The sequence below is a fragment of the Carassius auratus genome, chromosome 50 (genome assembly GCF_003368295.1).
Source record: "Carassius auratus strain Wakin chromosome 50, ASM336829v1, whole genome shotgun sequence".
In the NCBI taxonomy this organism is placed as follows: Eukaryota; Metazoa; Chordata; class Actinopteri; order Cypriniformes; family Cyprinidae; genus Carassius; species Carassius auratus.
Window position 1 is genome coordinate 12,916,348 of NC_039292.1, and position 22,783 is coordinate 12,939,130.

The following is a 22,783-nucleotide window of genomic DNA, read 5'->3' on the forward strand; positions in this document are numbered from 1 at the left end:
ACAGCTTCTGTCTTTACAGCTTGTTGATAATCTCATGGTTCATATCACTCAAGATCATAAAATGGTTATCTTGGTCTGGATCTCTATTTGAACGTTTTGTCTTGATAGACACTTCTAAGTTATCTCTTCCCAAAGCCTTTGGTAAAAACAGACACTTAAAGTAACAGTCACCATGGAATCTGTTTTTATCAGACGTTTCAATAACAAATTTGTACAAGTGAAATCATAATTGCCCATGTGCACATTAATCATAATATCAGTAAATACAGCCCATCTGCATTTATTGTGATTTTTTTTATTTTTTCATTAAATTTTTTTTAGACATTGTTTGTGTTGTTTTTTGATTTCTTGAACCCGAAAAGTTCAAAGAGTTCACATTAAAATGTCTAACATGTAAAGAACTTTTGTAACCACAATAATCACATGCCATAACTAGGATGGGGAAGAAATTCTGTGGTTACTGTTCTTTAGTCCTTGATCTAGTTCTGAAGAAACAAACCTTTTCAACAGCTGTAAGCCCTAAAATGAATTAAGCTCAATCAACTACTATCAGCATAAAAAAAGAAAAACAAAACACAAAATAGCACAAAAAACAACAAATAAAAAAAACTAAAATAAACAACAAATTAAACGAAACACACACACACACAAAGCTCAAACTCAAACGTATGATAAAAAAAAACTCACAAAAAGAAAAACAACACACAACACAAAACAATATTAATATATATTTTTTTAAATCACAAACTGCAAAACAAACAAAACACAACAAACAAACAAAGCATTTAAAAATATTGAGCTAAATTATTTTAAAGGAAAAATTTAAAGGAAAGTTTAAGGTACAGTTTTAAAGAAATCCATCCCAGAAGGCATTATACAACTATATTTAATTTTGATTTTAATCACACAGTGGCAGGTGTTCAATTTGTTAAACCATATAAGCAGTTTATGATTTTCCAGGAGTGTCTTCATGCTTTGTGTAAGTGACAGTTGTTTATATTACCGTAATGTATCTACAGTGCATTCCTATCTGAAGAAAAAAGAACACCACGTTTAAGGTGGATTAAGGTGAGTTGAAAATACTTTCTCATAGGGAGGGGCAAGTGATTCTGTCTACGACTGAATGATAATCTGCCCTGGCCTAAGGAAATCGTTATAAAATACGTGACCGAAGTTCAGTTCTGTGTACTATAGCAGACACCACCCTCCTGATACAAAACACTTGAGTTGATTGTCTCATAAGCGTGATTAAAAAATGACCAGTGGACGATTTTAATTAAAATATTTCACTCCTTGTTCCAATTAACCGACAGCAGTAACACAAACACAATAATCACACTATAATACATTCAGATAAAATTGGAAACTTTGAATTTTGACCATGCCTTGAAGTTTAAAGTTCACTGACTGTAGGTTAGTTTGACACATAAAATGTTTGTTTTTTTTTGGCTATTGCTAAAAATATACCCCAGCGAGTCAAGCGACTAAAGATTGTACTGTACTGTTTTAAAGTACACACTAGCATTCAAAAGCTTTCAGGTCAGAAGATTGAATCACTTTTTAATTACTTTAATTACTTTTTTTAATTAATTAAATTACTATTATTAAGCATTAAATTGATTACATGACATTTATAATGTTACAAAAGATACATATTTCTAATAAATGCTGTTCTTTCGAACTTTCTATCTACCAAAGAATCCTTAAAGGGACACTAAGTAGGATTTACTCCCATCTAGTGGTGAAATTGTATTTTGCATTCAAACAAATTTTGCTCTCCAGCGCCTCGCTTTTTCAAATGCGCGTTGCATCTACGGTAGGCGATATGTACCAAAAAGATTTGACGGGATGTCTTCTAATAGCACTTCGTCGAGTTTTCCTTCAGGTGAACAGGTGTGTTATTTCAAACAAACTGCAACATGACAACTAACAAATGAATGTTACAGTATGAATTACTGACTGTGGAAAACATGAAATATTGTAATTAGTAGTTATGTCTTCTTTATTCGTTATATTTTCTGAATAATGTGCATTGTTAGATATAAAAAAAATATTGTAATATAGATTGTAACACAGAAAACTGGCCACTTCAGCGTCTCTTTTGAAATCTTTATCCAGCATTAGCTCTTTCCACCTAGAAAAAGCTTCCCTGACATTAACTCTTGTTTTCTGTAATCTACGGTCACGTTTCCTTTTACGTTCTATTTTTGACTGTTTTGGCGACGATGTTTTCTTCTCCTGTGGCGCGGCATATGTATGGTCCATAATAAGAATGCAATCCAGACTTTTAAACTTACCGGTGCAGTTTCAAGCGCCTCTCACTGCTCTGCACCTGCGTTTCTGGCTCTGACCGAAAACGTGCTGTGGAAACGCGTTGGCTTAGTACTTTTTGTCCCTCTCTGCTATTATAGTTTTGCAAGATGGCGGAACTACATGGAAGCCTCCGTCGACCTACCCGTCCCATGTATATAAAGATAATAAATTCTTCATTTACGAGGATTAGTTTAAACATTGGCATAGGTATTTGTACACCATTGAGGGCATATTTATGAATAGAAATATTGATTTTAGATAATAAAATACCTAAAAAGTTACTTATTGTCCCTTTAAAAAAATAAATGTCACATTTTCCACACAAATACGAAGCAGCACAACTGTTTTCAATGTTGATAATAAAAAAAAAACATGTTTAAAATCATAAACCAAAACAATAATAAAATTGAGGATTAGTGAGCTTATCTTGGTCACTGCACAGTTTCGTCCTCCATCTGAACCTGTGGTTTTACAAAACAAATGAAGAAACAAAAAAAATAAAAATTAAAAAATTAAATTAAAAAAATAAACACAATAAAACACACATAAAAAAAGTTTTTTTAAATCTTGACGGTCACTGCACTACATATTATGGATGAATATTATGGATATGAACCTGTGGTTTTACAAACCCGATTCCAAAACACTCGGGACACTGTACAAATTGTGAAAAGATAAATAGATGATCAACATTGATGAAATATAAAATGTTAAAACTGAGAATATGTATCATTTTAAGAGAAAAATAAGTTGATTTTAAATTTCATGGCATCAACACTTCTCAAAAAAGTTTGGACAAGGCCTTGTTTACCACTGTGTGGCATCCCCTCTTCTTTTTCTAACAGTCTGCAAACGTCTGGGGACTGAGGAGACAAGTTGCTCAAGTTTAGGAATAGGAATGTTGCCCCATTCTTGTCTAATACAGGCTTCTAGTTGCTCAACTGTCTTAGGTCTTCTTCCTCTTTATGATGCACCAAATGTTTTCTATGGGTGAAAGATCTGGACTGCAGGCTGGCCATTTCATTTCATTTTCGTGTGATCAAAGTTGTATTTTCAGCAGACTCCAGTCTTCAGTGTCTCATCCTTCAGAAATCATCCTTCAGAAAACAGTTTTTTTTTTTTTGTATTCTTTGATAAATATAAGGATCCAAAGATCAGAATTTATGTGAAATAAAAAGCTTTTGCAACATAATACACTATATCATTCAAAAGCTTAGAGTCAATATATAATTTTTGTTTTTTGGGAAAAAAAAGATAGAAATTAACACTTATATATAGCAAGGACTCTTTTGTGGGTTTGAGTCTGAGGCAAGCAACACCACTGCTCCCCGGGCACCACAGCATAAATGATGACCACTGCTCCGGGTGTGTGTTCACTGTGTGTGCACTTTGGATGGGTTAAATGCAGAGCATGAATTCTGAGTATGGGTCATCATACTTGGCTGTATGTCACTTCACTTCACTGTCACTTCTAAAGATTTCTATTTCAAATTAAATGCTGTTCTTCTGAACTTTCTATTGATCAAAGAAACCTGAAAAAAAATCTACTCCGCTGGTTTCAACATTATCATAATGTGTTGTTTTTTTTAGAAGAAAATCAGAATATCAGAATTATTTCTAAAGGATCGTGTAACTGGAGTAATGATACAAAAAAATTCAGCTTTGAAATCTCAATAAAGTACATTTTGAAATATATCCAAATAGAAAACAATTAATTTAAATAAGTTAGTAAAAATATTTCACATTATTTTTTTTTATCACATAATAAGTCAGAATAGTTTCTATTCTGTAATAAATGCTATGTCAAATGGCACTGCATTGGTCATCCTTTATTTATCACCTGCTGGAGATTACTTGAATAACCATATATTGTTGCAATCTTCTTTTTGATTTTAAATCTGTATTTATTCACACCAGCTCTTGAAAACCTCTATAAGAAAAACTTGTCAGAAAAAGTGCGTAATCTACGCCCCAGTATGGTTTTCCAGCCTTGACCCTTACGCACAGAGGTTGTTCCAGATTCTCTGAATCTTTGGATGATACTATTCACTGCAGATGATGATAACTTCAAACTCTTTGTATTTTTTCTCTGAGAAACTCCTTTCTGATATTGCTCCATTATTTTTCACCGCAGCATTGGAGGAATTGGTGATCCTCTGCCCATCTTGACTTCTGAGAGACACTGCCACTCTGAGAGGCTGTTTTTATATCCAATCATGTTGCCAATTGACCTAATAAGCTGCAAATAAGGTCCTCCAGCTGTTCCTTATATGTACATTTAACTTTTCCGGCCTCTTATTGCTGCCTGTCCCAACTTTTTTGGAATGTGTAGCTCTCATGAAATCCAAAATGAGCCAATATTTGACATGACATTTCTAATGTCTCACTTTCAACATTTGATATGTTATCTTTATTCTATTGTGAATAAAATGTAAGTTTATGAGATTTGTAAATTACTCCATTCCTTTTTAACTCAGAATTTGTACAGTGTCCCAACTTTTTTGGAATCGGGTTTGTACTTAGCAATAAGTGACAAAACAAAAAATGAACCAAGAAACTGATGATAAGTTCTTATTATCTTACTGGTCACTGCACGTAATAGTTTTGTGGGGGTTTTAGGTTTGTCTGTCCTCCTTGTCTGACGTCTGCATCACACCTCCACCTGCAGACTCACTCTCTGAATGTGTGTGTGTGTGTGTGTGTGTGTGTGTGTGTGTGTCTCCGCTGTAACTGTCTGACACAATCACACACACCTTCTTCATTCAGGGGATCGGTAACCAGAAAAGTGTCTTGAGTGCACAGACATGCATCTTTCTAACGTGATATGGGCGTTGGCACTGCAGAATCTATATCTCCTTGCCTCTCTGTGACTCCTGTCTCACTTTAACAAGCAAACTGTGAGACAGCACACTGAATACATTTCTGGAGATATACGCTAAATCCTGATCGGCCTTTTGGTGAGTAAAGATTCTATGTGTTTTCAGCATATGCTAATTGGATAGGCTTGATCTTGTCAGTTCTTGAACAAGCATGATTCAGTTTTGTGAACAAGCATGCAAATGCTGTCTGAACATGAATCAGTCTCAGTGACTCCAAGTGAGAGGAGCTTTATTTATATATTTTTTTGTTTTTTGTTTTTAATTAGCATATTCTGTAAATGACAAATAATATAAACAGAACGATTTTAAGAATAAATAGAAACATATTCGTGGTTTTAAATACATTTAATTGTTTTAAACGATTTAGGAGTGCACTTGTATTAATAAACAGTTTAAAGTGGATACATTAATCACACTTAAATAAAAATATGTATTTAAACTGCAGCTTATTGAGTTTATTTGACATTGGTAAAACACGGCTGGACAGTATCATCATTCTTTATCAGAGTTGATGTTTGTGTTTTAAAGAAAACAAACCGTTTTTAAGGAAAAAGCTTAGACAGTCGTTTCCGCGCTTCCTGTGTTGCTAGGTGACGATACGACACAACAACATCCGGTATAATCGGAGACGCACGTCACCTGCATGTCAGAGCACATTCTCTCAGATGAAGAGATGTCTCAAGAGTGAATGAAAGTTTCAGTGTTGGAGACTTCTATGCAAATTCACCATTAACGAGTCATAGGTTTTATTTGGTTCGATTCCAAATACACACTGGTAAAATAAAATGTTTGTCAGGTCCTAAAAAAAGTTATTAAATGACTTTCATGTTTATATAATTTATTAACATATTTATTTTTGATATGCTATTTACATAATAAATCATGTCTAGATTACTGTCTGTTGTACACCCCATTTTACGTTAACGATAATAATAAAAACCAGGTTACACTTTATTATAGCTACAGTGTAATTTTACATTTTAGCACTGAGTAATTTTCATTAACAACCTTTACTGGGTTATGGTTTGGGATTATTGCATGCATAATTTACTGTTATAATATAATAAGTAGGCTACATGTATGATGTAAAATGTAACGAACACTAAAATAAAGTGTTACAAATACTCTAACTCTGAAACACAAAAGTAAACGTACAGATACATCACAGAAACGATATGCAGGAAATCTATCTATCTATCTATCTATCTATCTAGATAGATAGATAGATAGATAGATAGATAGATAGATAGATAGATAGATAGATAGATAGATAGAAAAATGTGACAAAAGGAAAATTGGACATAAAACGATTCACACAAATAAAATAGAATTACACAGAAAAAATAAATAATAAAAAAGGCCATCTTTTGTGCGTTCATGAGTTTACCTGGATCAGGTAACTGATGACTCACCGCTAAGCCACGCCCACTTTACCTCCCATCTGCGAAAAAGCCGCAGAGTTCCGAGCAGCCGTTAGTTTTGCGTCTCCTCACAGAGAAACACAAGCTGACTACCCTGAACACGACTTGACTGTTTTGTATCGCGTGGATCTGCCCTTCTTTCCACTCTCTGGTGGGACTGTAACTTTTTGGTCTTAGTGGTTGAACTCGGTCCCATCGTCGCTTCGCCATGAGTGTGAGTGTGACCTCGGAGAACGTGTTTCACTCGGCGCTGCAGCCCAACACGACCGTCAGCACTTACGCGGTCCCCTCGCAAACCGAGCTCGCGCACGGCGGGACCCACGCCAAGGAGGTGGCGAGGTTCAAGCGCGTGAACCAGCAGGTGTCCATGAGACTGGCGGAGAAATCCACGCTCCCGCGCCAGAACGGCTCGTCGGCACAATACGCAGCCTCAGGTGTGTCACTCGGCGCTTTGATCTCATCGTAATACATCTTCAATAACACAACAGCCTTTGAATTATTAATCTGCTCATCATCTGCCAGGTTGACTTTACATAAAAGCCTTTGCGCTGTGCTTTTATACAGCATGTGGTTTAATTTACCAGTGACCTGGAGTTGAATTTCATCTTCATTAACCTTTGGGAACGCTATTATTTGTTAGATATCAATAGGGGAAGTATTATTAATAAATTCACAGGCACAGGCTGTACTTTTTTGTTTACAGCTAAGTATGCAAAACAATATAGTTATGAGAAACACTGCCTGGAGCAAAAGTCACATGGTTTCTGTTGTTTGGATAAGACTAAATATCCCACATGACATTTGTTGATAATGTATGCAATTATTATTATTATTATTGTTCAAGTGTGACTTGACCTGAACTAGTATGCATTTACCTTTGTTTTCTGGCAATACACACACAAAAAATAATAATAATGTCGTAGATGGTGGTCAGTTCACATCAGGTGTGGTAGATTTAGTGTTCACTATTGTTCTTGAACATTAAAAGTGGCCATTCGAAATAAGAAAATACAATTTATTGTATTCATTATCATGGAAAGTGGCACTGGCAGAACAGACAGAAGTACAGTGCGACTTCTGGTTTTTACAGGAGGGAGCTGAGCAAGGTTTAAGTGTAATCCGGTTCCTGTTACGCGACTGAGTGAGAGTGAAAGTTTCAAAGCTCTCCTTTGAAGAAACCCAACACACTCTAGACAAAAAAGCGCTTCGGACTGCACAAAAGGAATGTAATTTGGCTCCGTTGATCATAATGGCGTAAATATCACCTGGTGCGATGGAAAAGCTGAAGAATACAACCTGAGAGAAATCTACAGTATTTGTTTTAATCTGCCACCTTATACGCAGCAGTTGCTCAGAGTTTAGTTTTTAAAGCCAAGTGAGACTTGCAGTACTGTACAGTTGTAAAAGCACATTAGTATACATTACATTAGTGTGCACTTGAAAGTTTTTTATGAATGTGTGGTTGATTAGATTAGACTTTATGAGGTTCTGCCGCAGTTATTTCCTGCACTTTAACCTCTGGTGCTTAGCGGGTTTGTTAACCGGACCCTCGTTTATGAGGTTCACCTGCATTTGACAGGTTAGAATAGCCTTGAGTCTTCCTTTTACTGGTCCAAGGTTTTCAGGAGGAAATGCATACCACGTCTCGAAAGTGCTTAAACTAGATTTGACATTAAAATACCAAGCAATGTTATGAACTTGAGAGAGATGACATTGGGAGTGTACCACAGCGATCAGACCAGTTCTGTCTTTCCTTCTGCCTGGTGTCTACAACTTACTCCACACTTATTCTCTAAAGAAATGCTTAAACCACTCTGTAATTCACACATTCACATACTCAAACACGTGAACTTGCATGCCTGTAGATGCACATACTGTATCAAGCTTTGATTGAAACATACCTGGACGCCTTAGCCCCATCTGCTGCTGAGCCAGAACTAAAACGCTGTAAAACTGTGCTAAAACTTGCTCTGCAGTAATTAATTTAATTCATGCAACTCTACAAGTTTGCCTCATACTTGAAGTGCCATCAAAGACACATGACGAGCATACTGACTTAGCTGTAAAGTTACAGAGTAGATGACTTTATGGCGCAGAAAATCTTTGGCTTTACATTTGACGTCTGTAAATTATTTCCCACAAAATTGGCAGCCTGCTGAAATGTTGTCCCTTCAGCAACTTGATTACATTCAAACAAAACATCCACACTTGCATACAATAGTGTTACAAGCCTGACTACAAGGAAGCAAATGAAATAACATTCAAGTTCAAAAATGTAAACTTATAGGTATCACAAACATGAAAAAAAAAATTTTTTTTGTTTGTTTAAACCAACCAACGTGCATGTTTTCATATCATAAACATGGCTAAAGGGAAACAAAAAGGCACATTTGAATGTTTTTAAATGTCTAAAACAAGCATGTTTACATACAAACATGCCTGCAAAGATATCATGAATATGACCTCGGTGAAACAAAACACATTTGTTTAATTGTTCAAAGAACAATTATGGATGTTTACATGATAACTTGATTATAAAGCTGTAGTAAACATGATTAAAGTGAAACTAAAAACATTTTCTGTTTATTTTTTCCATCAAAGAACAAGCATGCATGTTTCTATACAAACTTGTGTACAAAGGTATCATTAACATGGCTAAAGGAAAACAAAAAAGCGCATTTAATGTGTTTTTTAATGTTCAGTTGTTCAATAAAATAACAAACATGCATGTATTTGTACAAAATTATGTACTAAGGTATCATAAACATGGCTAAAATAATACAAAACGGCAAAGTTATTTAATTACTGCATAGCATGTCTGTTTACAATAGTCAGTGCTTACAATAATTTTTAAATTTATAGTTAATAGTTTTATGTTGTAAAACAGAAGCATTTCTTTGGTTTAATCTAGCTCTGTTGTTTACTGTTACCTGATTTGCCATATTCTTTTGGAGAAAATGTTGTATTTGAACTGAAGAAAAACAGTGCAAGTGTCTAATCAAAGACCATTGTTTTATAATGAGGGTCTTTGATTTAATAACTGATTACTAGTTTATTACAGTCTGAACCAACTAAGAGGCAATTTAATATTGCGTTGACATCAGAGGTATTATTTTCTTGATTAAAATACATTGTAGCTGAGCTGTTAGGTGTGTCAGTTGTGTTCAGAAACATGCAGAACGTGATAGCACATCGAGAAAGTTCACTGGTAGGAATATTCCTGATGTAAAAAAAAAATAGTATTTTCTTACTGATTTTCACCGTCAGAAATTCAATTTAAATGCACAGTTATATTAATTCTCTGTGTTTTTCTTCTTTTAGAGTCTGGGAATCATTCGACAATGACAAAATATTCAACAATGAGCCAGAATTTCACTCCAAATTTCAGCTCTAAATCCTCCGTCTATGCCCCCAGCAGATCAATGACAGTAAGATTCTTTCCCTTTCTTTTAAACATAAATATTTTATAGTAGTTTGCTTGTTTGAAGGACAGCACTTCATGAGCCGGTTAAAGAAAGCTTTTGTGCGTTTGTGACTGTATAGATGTGTATCTTGTCCAAATATTCAAAATGAGTAATGGGGAGTTTGTTAGTTAGATGTGATATTTCACGACTTAGCTCTAACCAACAGCCACATATGAAAAGTCACAAGTTTAGAAGCCTCTAAACATCACTTTCAGTTATATTCCTATTGAGAGATAATATATTAAGTAGAGTTGTTGATTTAATGTATAAAAAAAGAAGGCTCAAATGCATAAATTAATACAAAAATGCTTGAATTAATGCCAAAAATCGTTAATAAATGACAAAAAATATTAAAAACAATGCTGTTAAACTTGATTTTACCATGAAAGTGATTCAAATTGGAAATACCATTACTAATGTTTTTGCTCTTATCTAAATTATCTGAATTTCAGGCCTTTTTTTTTTGGAAATGCCGATGTGATTAATAGCAGTCATATTTATTAATTAATTGCCATATGCAATTCAATTACATTTTAATCAATTGATAAATATAGTTGAAAACGCTGTAGATATTCAGTATGCAGTTTTCTCTTTTCTATTAGGTCCGACGTCCATCCCAGTACTCCAGTGGTTACTCATCCCGTTCCGCCATTGATTTCGCCCCAAGAACCAAAATGAGTTACACAGGAGGTGGTGGTGGTGGTGGTGGTGGTGGCGGCGGTGGGGCATATTACCAAGAAGAGTTTGGCAACGGCAGCTACCAGGGTGGCAGTTTCCAAGTCAGTGGTTACCAAAGTGGTGGTGGCCAAGTTCCACAGCAGCAGGTCAGCGCAATGACTCGATCCTTCAGTCGAAGGGGGGGCGACCCAGAGACTCTGTCAATGCATTCCATGCGTTTGTCATCCGTGCCACGCCAAATGGTTTCTTCATGGTTGGTGCAGGACGACAGCGATTCCAGCCTGGTTTCAGAGCGTGACGCCACTTACACACAACAGGCCTCCATGCAGAGCATGAGCAACGGCTATGCTGTCAACACCTACCCACGCCAGTCCATGTATTCAACCTCTATGATGAACGGATTTGAAAACGGACAGCAGCAGGTCAGTTCCATGACGCTGCCAGCCATGAAACTCCCACCCAGCGGGACGCTGGGCTCTGGCGGTGGAGGCATGGAGCAGGAGGTCTACGTTAGGGCTGCATCCTTCAAAGGCCCTGCCCACCGCACCATCAGCCGAATGAACAACCGTCAAACAACTCGCGGGTCCAACATGTCATCAAGCATGTACGGAAGTGCCGGATTAAACGGCTCACAGAGCAGTATGGCGGTGATGCAGCAGGGAAGGCTGTCGCGCGCCGGCTCCGTCAGGAGCATGCATAGTGTCGGGAGAGGCAAGGATGTGTTTGACGGCATGGATATGATGGGGAGCATGGGCAATCTGAGCGGGTAAGAACAAATTTTTTTTTGTATCTGTATCAAAATACAGAACGAAATGCATCCCCAATGAGTCAAGGCAAGGAAGAAAGTACTGAAATGGAAGTAGAACCTTTAATTGCATATTTTGATCGAAAATTACTTTTTGACCATTACTTGTTGATTGAATGGAATTTTTTCATATGTCACCAGGAAGATAACAAAATTATGATTAAAACTTACAATATTTAAGATATGGAACATATGCATGGATGAGTCACAATAAGATCAATAATATTTACCCAATATATTAGTTTGCATTTCTAACCGCCTTTAAGGAGTATTGTTAGATAAAGTAGAGTTTAACTTGCCAAATTAAATTTGAGTCGTGGTCACATGCGTTTATATTGGCTATTTTACAGTGCTTTCGAATGTGACTCAGCCAATCATAGTTTAGAGTTGGTTTAATTGTTGTATTTTTTTCACTCTAGTGTTACATAAGGTTCATAAAGGTGTTCTTTGTAGCCATCAAGTTAGTGATTATAAAGTGAGAAATCCTTTGAGTTGAAGTATGAAATGAAGTACCTTTCAGTAGTTTATTCACTGGATCATTCAAAAAAATTTAAATTGACTTTAAAGATGTACAAAGAAGTAGAATGCTAGCACCATTAGCGTAAAACACCACTGAAATGTAGGCCTAATTGCTTTAAATGCACAAATAGCATGTGTTCAAATGCTTCCTCATTACTCTCAGTCAGAAATTCCCTCACAACAAACACTGCATATTACTGATTGCAACCTAGTCGGTTAGCTGTTCTCGTTAAGTTTTCGTTAAGTGCGTGTAAGTCGGATAACAGTGATTACAAGCAGTGAGTGTAGGGCTGACCTTTGAAGCGTAAAATTAGTCCTACTTTGCTTTAACAGCCTGTCAGTGCATCCATATCTGTCCTTATTGCGCTAACTGTGTGTGTGTGCATGCATGTGTATATGTTTGGTGTTGCCAAGCATTGCCTGTATATGTGTGTTAAAAGTGAAGAGCGAGTCTGTTGCGCAGGCACACCCAAACCAGTCCAGCCACCTCACACTTCACACACCCTGGGAAAGAAGCACACACTTCCTATCACTCCTGCGACATGCGCCAGCACACACAAACACACATGAAGGAATTTCCTGTTGAGCAAAAATGTCTTCAAATAATGCTGACTCTTAAGTTAAGAAACCAAGATAAGCTAGTATATGAAACCGCCTTTTTATTCAAGTTTCCACCTTAGGCTTAGAAAGTTGGGAACAGGGTTGAAAAATTGTGCAGAACGGATTCAAACCCGAATTTCCTACATGAGCTCCAGAGCTCAATGCTATGACTACTACTAATGAATATTATCGGCTATATTTTCGTTACTGGACAATGTATCTTTGGTGTTACCTTTTAGTATCACTACTAAATGAAATTTCCAAGTTTTCGTACTTTCATGCATAAAGAATCATGCGGATTCCTATTGAAATGACTGGATTTCACCAACAAAAATTCAACACACATCAGTAAATCTGATCGCACCTTAACACCGCATGCTAATAAAGTGTCCCAAAGACTCAAAGCGAGGAAGAACTTTATGAAGCTGCGAAGAAACTGAAGTAGCAACCTTTTATTGCTTATTGTGAAATTGCTTCTCGAAAAAGAAAAAAATTAGCATGTGAACTGGTTTCTATCCATCGGTTGTTGATTGGATGGAGCCAGATCTGAATTTTGAGTCAACTATAAGAAAGGGGCAGGCTTAGGGGCCGTTCACATATCGCGTCTTTTGCGTGCGCAAGTTCGTTATTTCCAATGTAGGCGTGCGTCATTTGCGCTCATAATGGAAGCGACGCGGTCGCGACGCGCACGCGCACCGCATCGAGTTAAAAACATCTCAACTTTTCAGAGAGCCGCAAGCGCACCGCGGGTCATGTGACAAGAACTAACCAGTCAGCTTCATCCTTTCCCGTAACAACGTTGAAAACTTAGCCAAGATAAAGGAAAAGCTGTTCATAGCTGTATATGGATTGCCATTTTTAAATAAATTTAGTGCGAGCGATTTTTAGTGCTGCAAATCCATTTATCCTTTGCTGAAATTTCCGCGTCTTCATGGAGATGGCATGTCATGGTTGCTTAGCAAAGGCAGACGCCTCAGGAGCTCTTCTGCCCGAGCGCTTACGAAAGAAGGAAAAAAGCGGCGCGCCTAGCGTTTTCCACACGTTTTTAGACGCAATATGTGAACGGCCCCTTAATGTGGACAAAATGATTGTAAAAGTCCAGCACACGTCACCAGGGACTAGTCGATTCATCTGTAGATGTTACAGAAGACCACATGCTAATATCAAACCACATTACTGACTGATTTGGATTGCTCTAGAAAGCAATACTGTGTGCCACACAAGTATACTTACAGTTGATTCCAACTAAGTTTGATGACTGCATGTTACTAAGCTAATGATTTAATATTCCAATTCTCCACACTTTCCTAGAATCAACTCTTTGGACATGTTTACTGCCATTGGCTATCTTGGTGAGTCCGATCAAAATCTTCAGATGTTGGGAGCTGCCTACATTCAGCATGAGTGTTACCATAACAACGAAGCAAAGACACAGGTATACAATTGCTTTCCATCTGAAGAAAGGTTAGAGTGAAATGTGTGTTTTCGATATAAGTAGAACTTCTTTTTCTTTCAGGTGAACGAGTTGAAGGGAGTTCCTCTTCTGGTGCAGCTGTATACCAGCAAGAGTCGAGAGGTGCAGCACTTCGCCACCGGAGCCACCAGGAATGTCATCTACGAGAACATGGAGAACAAAGTGGCTCTTATCGAAGCCGACGGGATCACCAAGCTCATAGAGGCCCTTGGAGAAGAAGACGACGAACTCCGCAAGAACATCACAGGTGTGCATTTCAGTCATGCAGTTCCTGAAACTTAACTGTAAAGCCGTTTTAATCTGCATTGTGACACAAAATGAACAGAACAACCCTCACCTTAAGGCCACATGTTAACCTCATTAATGACTGATTTGGAGCACTTGTACATAGAAAACAACTCCATGTGCTACACGTATAGATTCACAAATGATTCCAATGGAGTTTGAAGTTTGCATGTTGCCAAGCTAAAGATTTTGGAAAATAAGAGCAAATTAGCGTGAGGCAGCAAAAGAGTCAATGGGAGTGGAACGTTCTCTGGTTGATGTACGGACAATGACGAGAGCAGCACAAATTAGCAATGATATTTTAACAACACGGGCACAAAATGGGTTAAAACATGCTTTTTTTGGGTGCATTAAATAATGGCAGAAATTCCAGTAAACTGACTACCACAAGCCTTACCCTGCATGATTTCATTAAATCTCCTCCCACAGATTTAGCCTTTAAAAGGCAACTCCTACAAATGAATAAGCATTAAGTAGGGATGCACGATAATATCGGCACAATATCGGTATCGGCCGATAAAAGCTTAAAATGACCATTATCGGTATCGGCCGATATGAATATTTCTGCCGATGAGCCAAACCGATATTCTCCAAGTGAAATAATTGACCTGTTTTTCAGATGTGAATGTCTGTCTACATTTGTAAAATAATAAATTTATGGTAAAATCAGTACAGAAGAGACACATGGATTTCTCTTCAGTAAAATTAAAGTTTAAATATATCAGTATATATTTGTATATATATCGATATCGGTATCGGCATCGGGCAAAATTATTTTGAAAATATCGGCATATCGAATATCGGCCAAAATCCAATATCGTGCATCCCTAGCATTAAGGTCAGCTGCAAAACTAACTCTGTCCAAGCCCTTTCATGACTAATTTTCCACTGCGTGTCTTTAGTAAATCCTGACAGCAGAGGGTTTGCATTGATATAACCTGTTAATAAATCTGGCCTTTAATGTTCTAATTAGCATAACAAATACGTAACACAAAAATATTCTCTGAAACATTGCATTTTTATTAGTTTAAATATTGTTTTTATCAATACTTTGCAGTGCAGATCTACCATCCACACTGGGTCTCCTCTGCAGGAGATACAGTCGATGCTTTACATTTTTATTCAGCTTTACAGTATGTTTATAATATGTAGAGAATATAGATACATCCTTCGATTAAAGACTTTTTCATTTATGGTAGTGAGGTCCAGTGTCCTTTTAGGACATGAAATGACTCCAGATATGACGTACGAAGAGGTTTTCATCATCAGGCTAGATGTGTGTATCTGAATGCGTTCCACTCAGGGCATTGACTGATCTCTCAGTACTGAATCAAACTACTTGCTTTAGTAGTTTGCTCAGCGATGTCTTGACGTGCATGGAAAGAACGGACTCTTGTAGCAAAGGTGGTTGTGGTCTGTGCGTGTCTGAGCGTGCCTATGCTGAAGCTCGAATAAACCAAATAAATCTACCAATGAAAATCTCTCCACTACACATGGGGGCATTTGAGAGGATGACATCATAACAGAAGCTAAGGAAGTTGTATATATTCTGCAAGGAAGTTCGATTTGTGAAATTATTTGAAACGGCTGCTGCAGTTATAAAGTGTTTCACTTTTTTCTCCCCTTTTTCCTTCCTTGTTTTTTTTTTTTCTTATCTGTATTCAAATTCTTATCTATTTGCTGCGACACTTTCCCATGCTCTTTTCCTCATTCTCTTTATCTCTCTCTCTCCTCTCTGCTGTCATTCCCTGTAGGTATTCTGTGGAATCTGTCCTCTAAGGATAACCTGAAACACAGGCTGGCACAACAAACTCTTCCCGAATTGACAGAGAAGATTCTGATTCCCCTCTCTGGCACCGGGGACCAGGACATCGTCCTGCTGAACACCGCCAAGTCCGAAATCTTCTTCAACACCACCGGCTGTCTCAGGTAAACACCTGAGACAGTGATGTCACCTGAGTTTTAGTTCCCCTTTACTGGTTCCTGTTCCTGTAGGAACTTCATCTGACTTCATTAAATGAAAATCCCCTCCAGCCACATCCCTGCTAGTTACTTGAATCATGTTCCAATGCTAAATCCAACCCAAACTATACTTTAGAAAATCATGAAGGCTATTTTTAGGACTGCTACTTTTAAGAAAATTATAAAATATATCCTTTTTTTTAGGTCTTTTTTTTTTTGAAAACCATAGACAATGTATTATATTTTTAGGTCTGTTGTTTTTAGGAAATTAATCCTATTTCTAGGACTGTTAATTTAAGAAAATTATTGAAAATGTATTCTTTTTTTAGGTTTTTGCAGAAAATAATAACATTTTAGGATGATTTTTTTTTTAATTCTAGATGATAAATAATAGTTTTAAAAAAAAACTGTTGTAGGACTGTTGCTTTGATAATCAGAAATATTTTTAGGACTGTTAATTTTAGAAAACTATTTTTAGGTCTGTTATACTTTTAGGTCTGTTATGTTTTTATAAGTTTAAAGAAAATAAAACAATTTTAGGACGAGAAAATTATGAATGATAAATAATATTTTGAGGTCTTTTTATTTTATGAAATTATAGAAAATTATACCTATATATAATATTACCTAATTATGCCTAATTTTAGGATGATAATTTTTTTGTTTAGAAAATTATGGATTATTAATATTTTGAGGTCTGTTATTTTTTTTGGAAACTTATAGAAAATTAGGCCCTTTTTTCGGACTATTTGTTTTATAAAATTATAGGATAAAATATATGAACCCTTTTTTAGGACTATTGCTTTTAGAAAATGATTTCTTGACAGTAAGCTAATTTATTTTCGAAAATATGTTTTATAGATTAAAGAAAATGTAATGAGAATAATAGTATCTTTAAACTTATATACTTATATTAAGTTTTTTCTCTGGTGAAACAAGATCTGGAAATGTTTTTATGAGATTCCACTTTTTATATATCCTTCTGTTTCCTTGTACAGAAACTTGAGCTCGGTGAACGAGAAGACCAGAGAGAAGATGAGAGCTACCCGTGGCCTTATAAATGCTCTGGTTGGCTATATTGAGAAACGCTTGGAGGACAGTGAAGTAGATGAGAAGGTATTTGTGTAGCACCCTCTTTTTTATATTCTGCCTCTGTTGCTGCCTCCTCTTGTGAGGTGTGTGTTCACATGGCCATTCATGAGTGTGTTCCTCTCTCAGGGTGTGGAGAACGCAGCGTGTGTGTTGAGGAATCTGTCCTTTCAGCTGTACAATGAGATGCCCCCTACATCACTTATACAGCTGGAGGGTCCGAATCGAGCTCAGAGCTCAAAAGCAGAAGCTATCGGCTGCTTCACCCCTAATAGCAAGAAGGCCAAAGATGTAAGAAGCTGCTTTCAATTTCCTCCTTAACCGTACTATTTTCCTTCTCAATCTTGAGTTTAATCTCATAATTTGTCCTTTCTTCCAGAGAAAAAATCAGGACCTCACCACGTTTAGAGAAGTGTCCCAGCAGCCCAAAGACATCGAGTGGCTCTGGCACCCTAAGGTAGTGGGCTTGTATCACCGGGTCCTGATGGGCTGTAAGAACTCCACAACGCGAGAGGCCGCGGCCGGAGCCCTGCAGAACATCACAGCTGGAGACAAGAGGGTAAGAAGTTCACCTCACATTAAGCTGTGTGTGCACCGAAGCAAATTTAGCCAGCAGAAAACACAAGGAGATCTGCTGAAAACACAGTCGTAGTACAAACAGGATCATTGCCCCGCACCTCTTCGACTGTGATTAGACGGCTGACTGAAATGTGACAAATTCAACTCTTAGAAAAAAATCCAGAGTGCTTGGCGTGAAAAAGACAATTAAACTTCTATTTTATATTTCAGTGGGCATCCATCTTGAGTCGTGTGGCATTAGAGCAGAATAAGATGTTGCCTGATATTCTGGAGCTCCTTAGCAATAGCAACAATCTAGAGCTACGTTCTCTCACCGGCTTACTCAGAAACTTATCCTGTCATGCCAAGGATAAGAACCTCATGGGTGAGGCTTCCTTCTTTAGACACAAAACTTCAGTCCATCACATCTCTGAGGCCTTAGAGAAGCTCATTGTTCTATTTCTTTCATTTTAGCCAAACAGGTGGTGGATCCCTTGCTTGCCAAACTGCCCACCGATGGCCGCTCGAAGGAGCCGTCAAGTGACGTGGTGGTGAACATCTGTGGAGCCCTCAACAACCTGGTGACCAGCAGCATGGTGGCTGCAAAAGAAATCACCAACTGCGAAGGTCTGTCCAAGCTGAAGGGCATCAAGACCACTCATGACAACAGGTAAAACTAAAGTCAGCCAATTATACAACAAAAATCATCACTAAATGATATTGCTTCCAAACTAACAATGCAATTTTCATCCAGCTCTGCTAAACTGAAAGCTGCTAGAGCTGCGGCAACAGTGATGAGCAACATGTACCAATATAAGAAACTACACAGAGATTACAGATATGTAAGTAGTATGATCATATAAATGATATACATAATGCATTTTTTTTAAAAAGGCTTTTGACAAATGTGTTTAAAAATGGACATACTCTCACATAAAATGTATGTTCTACATAGAGTGACCAGACAAAAACAAATCACTTTATTGGAATAACATCTCTATCATGAAATTTATGAATTTATTAAAATTTATTAAACTATTTCTACAGTAGTATGTGTAATTGAAAACTAGGGTTGCCAGGTCTGGATAACAAAAGCATCCCAATTGGTATTCAAAATTAGCCTGATCACGGCCAGTCGCATTGCAGGAGAAAATGGCTCCAAATTTGCAGTCAGGGGGGTCAAACCCTCCTTTCAGGGGGTCACACCTTGGTCAAATCACGCTTCAACCCACATATTAAATAACTATTTGCAGCAGCAAAACGTAGCCCAATTCTGTGGGAATACCACGGACTTGGCAACACTGCTGAAAAATGTCCTTCTTGCCTGATTCATCCACACCAGTAGGTGTAAGTTTAATTTCTGAGACCACTGTTGTATTATCAAGTAAAATACTAAGTATTAAACTTTGATGCATAACTGGTTTTGCAACAGACATGAAGGAAAAACATTTTGTCAAATCATGCCCTTTTATTAATGATCGAAAGTAGTAATACTCATCAATTTGTGAAAACCGCATTGATTTACATTGAAAGAGCCACCCAAGCCATATCTATAGACCAGAATTTCACAGAGAAATGGGGTTGAAAGCTAGTGATTTGGGACAGTAAGCAACCACATAGCAAAGCTCTAGCATCCACCCTAGCAACTACATAGCAACACCTTGGTAACCACCCATAACCCATTGCATCCTAAAGACGACTTTACATAACAAGCACTACTCACATTTACTTTGTGAAAGTATTAAAAAATATATTTCTTGGTAAAACTTTAGCAGTATTCTGATAATTCTGTTTTAAATTTGACGCACACTCATGAGACTTGCATAATCTAAATGAAGCAGGTCGACTCCTAATAATGGCCGCCATTTTGAGATCACACAGCTAACTAAATACAAGTCTCTTTATTTCGCTAGCTCACCTACAATCAGATCACCTTTAGTTATAGACGACAAATACACCAGAAAAAGCATCGAAGTTTACACAAAATGCTTGGTTTTGTGCAATTTATCCCCACCAGTTGGTGTCAGTGTTTTATTTGAAAATCCAGCAGTCGTCTTGGACTTTACACTTAAGTATTCAACTTTGGTGCATAGCTGTTCCCACCGAATTTGTGCTACAGGCATGAACATCTCAAATCACATGGTTTGTCAAATCGTGTCGCTTTTCTAAATGACCGAACTTAACGATTTTCGCGAATTACATAAAAAGAGTGATCTGAGCCATAGCTAGAGACCAGAATATTATAGAGACTTTAGAGGGGACACTTGTGATTTGAGCCAGTTGGAAACAACTCAGTACACCCTAGAAACCACATAGCAACACCCTAGCAACCATATAGCAACAATGCCTGGAGTGACTTCCGCAGCAAGCACTATTCAAATTTACTTAATTGTAAAAATGTAACTTTTTTTTTATTCAGCTTAGAAAAAAACACCCTCAGAAAGTGTCTTCTTTACAACCTAGTACAGTTACACATGTTATTCCGCCCCGCCCTCTAGACATTTTCCAGTTATTTGAATACCACATACACACACACACACACACTCACACAAACATTCGAATGAACACATATCATACTAGATAATCAAAATGGGAAATAACACGCTTTTATTTGAGTTTGATTTCCCAAACACACAAACTTGCAATCTTAAAGCATGTTGATATGGGAGGTAGATGTTCAGCCACACCCGGGCGATGGGGATTTCAAGTGATTTCCTCTTGAGCATGTCCTAACACATCGTAGAACCGGTGTTCTTTCTTTTACTTCAAATCTGGGAGGCTTGCCAGCATGCTACCTGGAACAATTATTTGCCTGTCACTCTCTCATGAGGTGCTTTTTGCTTTGTGTTTTACAGAAACAGTTCCTGAAAGAAGACTTTACAGACCTGGCCTAACTAAATGGATTATATTTAACAATCAGGAATATATTTAATAAGGACAATGGATAAAGAAAACTCCAAACACTAACGGAGCAAGAGCAATATAAATATTCTGAAATATGAAAAAGTGGATAACACACACAAGACTTTATTGAACACTTCCTATTTAGCATATTTTTGTTATTTAAAAAAAATCCTCAGGGATTTATTGCAATATGTCTTTTTTTTATACTGGTATTTGCCTGTATTTTTATGTGTATTCTTAATATACAAAAACACAGACTATCCATGATATAATAATTATATCTTGGGAATGTAATCAATTGTATACTTATTTTTGTAGAATAATATCTGTATTATGATGGCGAAGAAGACATTTGAGCTTGAAAATTGGAATTGTGAGGATGTAGATAATATAAGAAAGCTGTAATATGTTTTATAATACACAAAAATACACATAAACACAGGCCAGAGGACAGATTGGGGCTGTTTATCACCCTTGTCATAACAGAACTACTTAATTCTTACTATTCTGAATTCTAATGTAGTGGGTTTTCTTCTGTTTTGGTATTTTGTTGTATGTACAGATAGTATGTATCATTATTTAGTGTACAAAACAATAAAAGGAGGTTTAGTAATTACTGTAATGATAATGAAGATGCATGGTAAAATGCAATCTGAATGTTTGAATGGAAAGATGATTAAAACATCAATCTATGCCAAATGATCATTTTTGTTCATTTATGAATTTTCCTATTTTTCATAATTGTACATGGTGCAATATGTTCATTAATTTGACAGGAAGCAATTCCACTTACACGTAGGTTATTTTTTTATTATTATTATATTTTTGTATAAACTTTTTTACATATATTATAGATGCCAAATGTTGAATGTTTGGGTTGGGTTGGTATGTTTCCAAATTATTTAATCTGTTGTGTATGCAACATTGAAAGTTATGACACTGTTATTAGCGATTTGCAATCTTTAAAGATTTGAGACATGCTTTTACTGGATGGAGACCCTTATTCTGCAGAGAGGTCTTAAACTTTCTGACCTTTAAGAATGCATGGAATGTTCTCTTTTCAAAGCCTTTGATGATCGAATGTCTAGTGTATTTTATAATTCATCATGATTTCATTGTAAAATGCATGATGCGTGAATGTCATAGACCTATGTTCGTATTAAAAACAATAAAAAGGAAATAAAGAGAGTCTGTTTTTGTCAACCTGATTTTGTGAGAGAAATCCTGTTTTATGATCTTTTAAAGGGACAGTACACTAAAAATATACTAATCTGCATTCACGTAGAAAAGTTCTTAAATTTCCAATTCTTGCTGATTGCAGCAGTTTGTGTTTGCCACAAGTCGTCAAAAACGGTTAAGATGACTTTATCCCACCCTGTTATTTTTTTACACACGCGTTTTGCTTGTTCCTGTCCTCTTCTAATGCCGGCCCAACCATATTTACATACTTTCTCTCTGCTTCGACATGAACAATCATCTGCCACACCCTACAGCAAAACCCCATGACTCACTCATGAGCCGCCACATTAAACCACTCTAAACCATAGACTCTCCTGTGATGTCTGTATATTCTGAGTAGAACTATGTACTGATGACATCTGAATCATAAACAAAGGCGTTTTTAGCACTGTATGTTGAACATTTTAAGAATTTTGACCTCAACCGTCACATTGCTCCTGGCAATGACAAGGGCAGCTACCTCAAAACGGTATAAAACGTTTACGCCACACCCACAACCGTGTGTCACAGACTGTTCTTTTGCTAGTGTTGACTGATGGCAGTTTTTGGAGAAAAGGTGCAGTGATGTCATTAATCTTCCATCCAGGACTTAT

The 22,783-nt window shown here is 36.9% G+C and overlaps 1 protein-coding gene across 2 annotated transcripts; it reads left to right on the plus strand.

The window, feature by feature from the left end:
- Positions 1–5,102: 5,102 nt before the first annotated feature.
- LOC113067063 (plakophilin-3-like) lies at positions 5,103–22,137 on the plus strand. 2 transcript variants are annotated; one of them, XM_026239284.1, is made up of 13 exons: positions 5,103–5,270; positions 9,935–10,041; positions 10,680–11,521; positions 13,991–14,114; positions 14,196–14,400; positions 16,193–16,367; positions 17,399–17,516; positions 17,619–17,780; positions 17,869–18,048; positions 18,279–18,432; positions 18,522–18,717; positions 18,802–18,889; positions 20,903–22,137. In XM_026239284.1, the coding sequence occupies exons 2-13, from the start codon at positions 9,955–9,957 to the stop codon at positions 20,939–20,941; spliced, it is 2,370 nt and encodes a 789-aa protein (XP_026095069.1). In that variant the 5' UTR covers positions 5,103–5,270; positions 9,935–9,954; the 3' UTR covers positions 20,942–22,137. The 2 variants fall into 2 exon arrangements, with proteins under 2 accessions (XP_026095069.1, XP_026095068.1); XM_026239283.1 differs by lacking the exon at positions 5,103–5,270 and adding an exon at positions 6,647–7,047.
- The last annotated feature ends 646 nt before the right edge of the window (positions 22,138–22,783 follow it).

Bases quoted from the DNA above. Each gene is read 5' to 3' on its own strand.
- LOC113067063 (XM_026239283.1), top strand. From the start codon at position 6,822: ATGAGTGTGAGTGTGACCTCGGAGAACGTGTTTCACTCGGCGCTGCAG. The intron at 11,522-13,990 runs GTAAGAACAAAT...ACACTTTCCTAG, and splicing joins AGCATGGGCAATCTGAGCGG to AATCAACTCTTTGGACATGT. The intron at 17,781-17,868 runs GTAAGAAGCTGC...CCTTTCTTCCAG, and splicing joins ATAGCAAGAAGGCCAAAGAT to AGAAAAAATCAGGACCTCAC.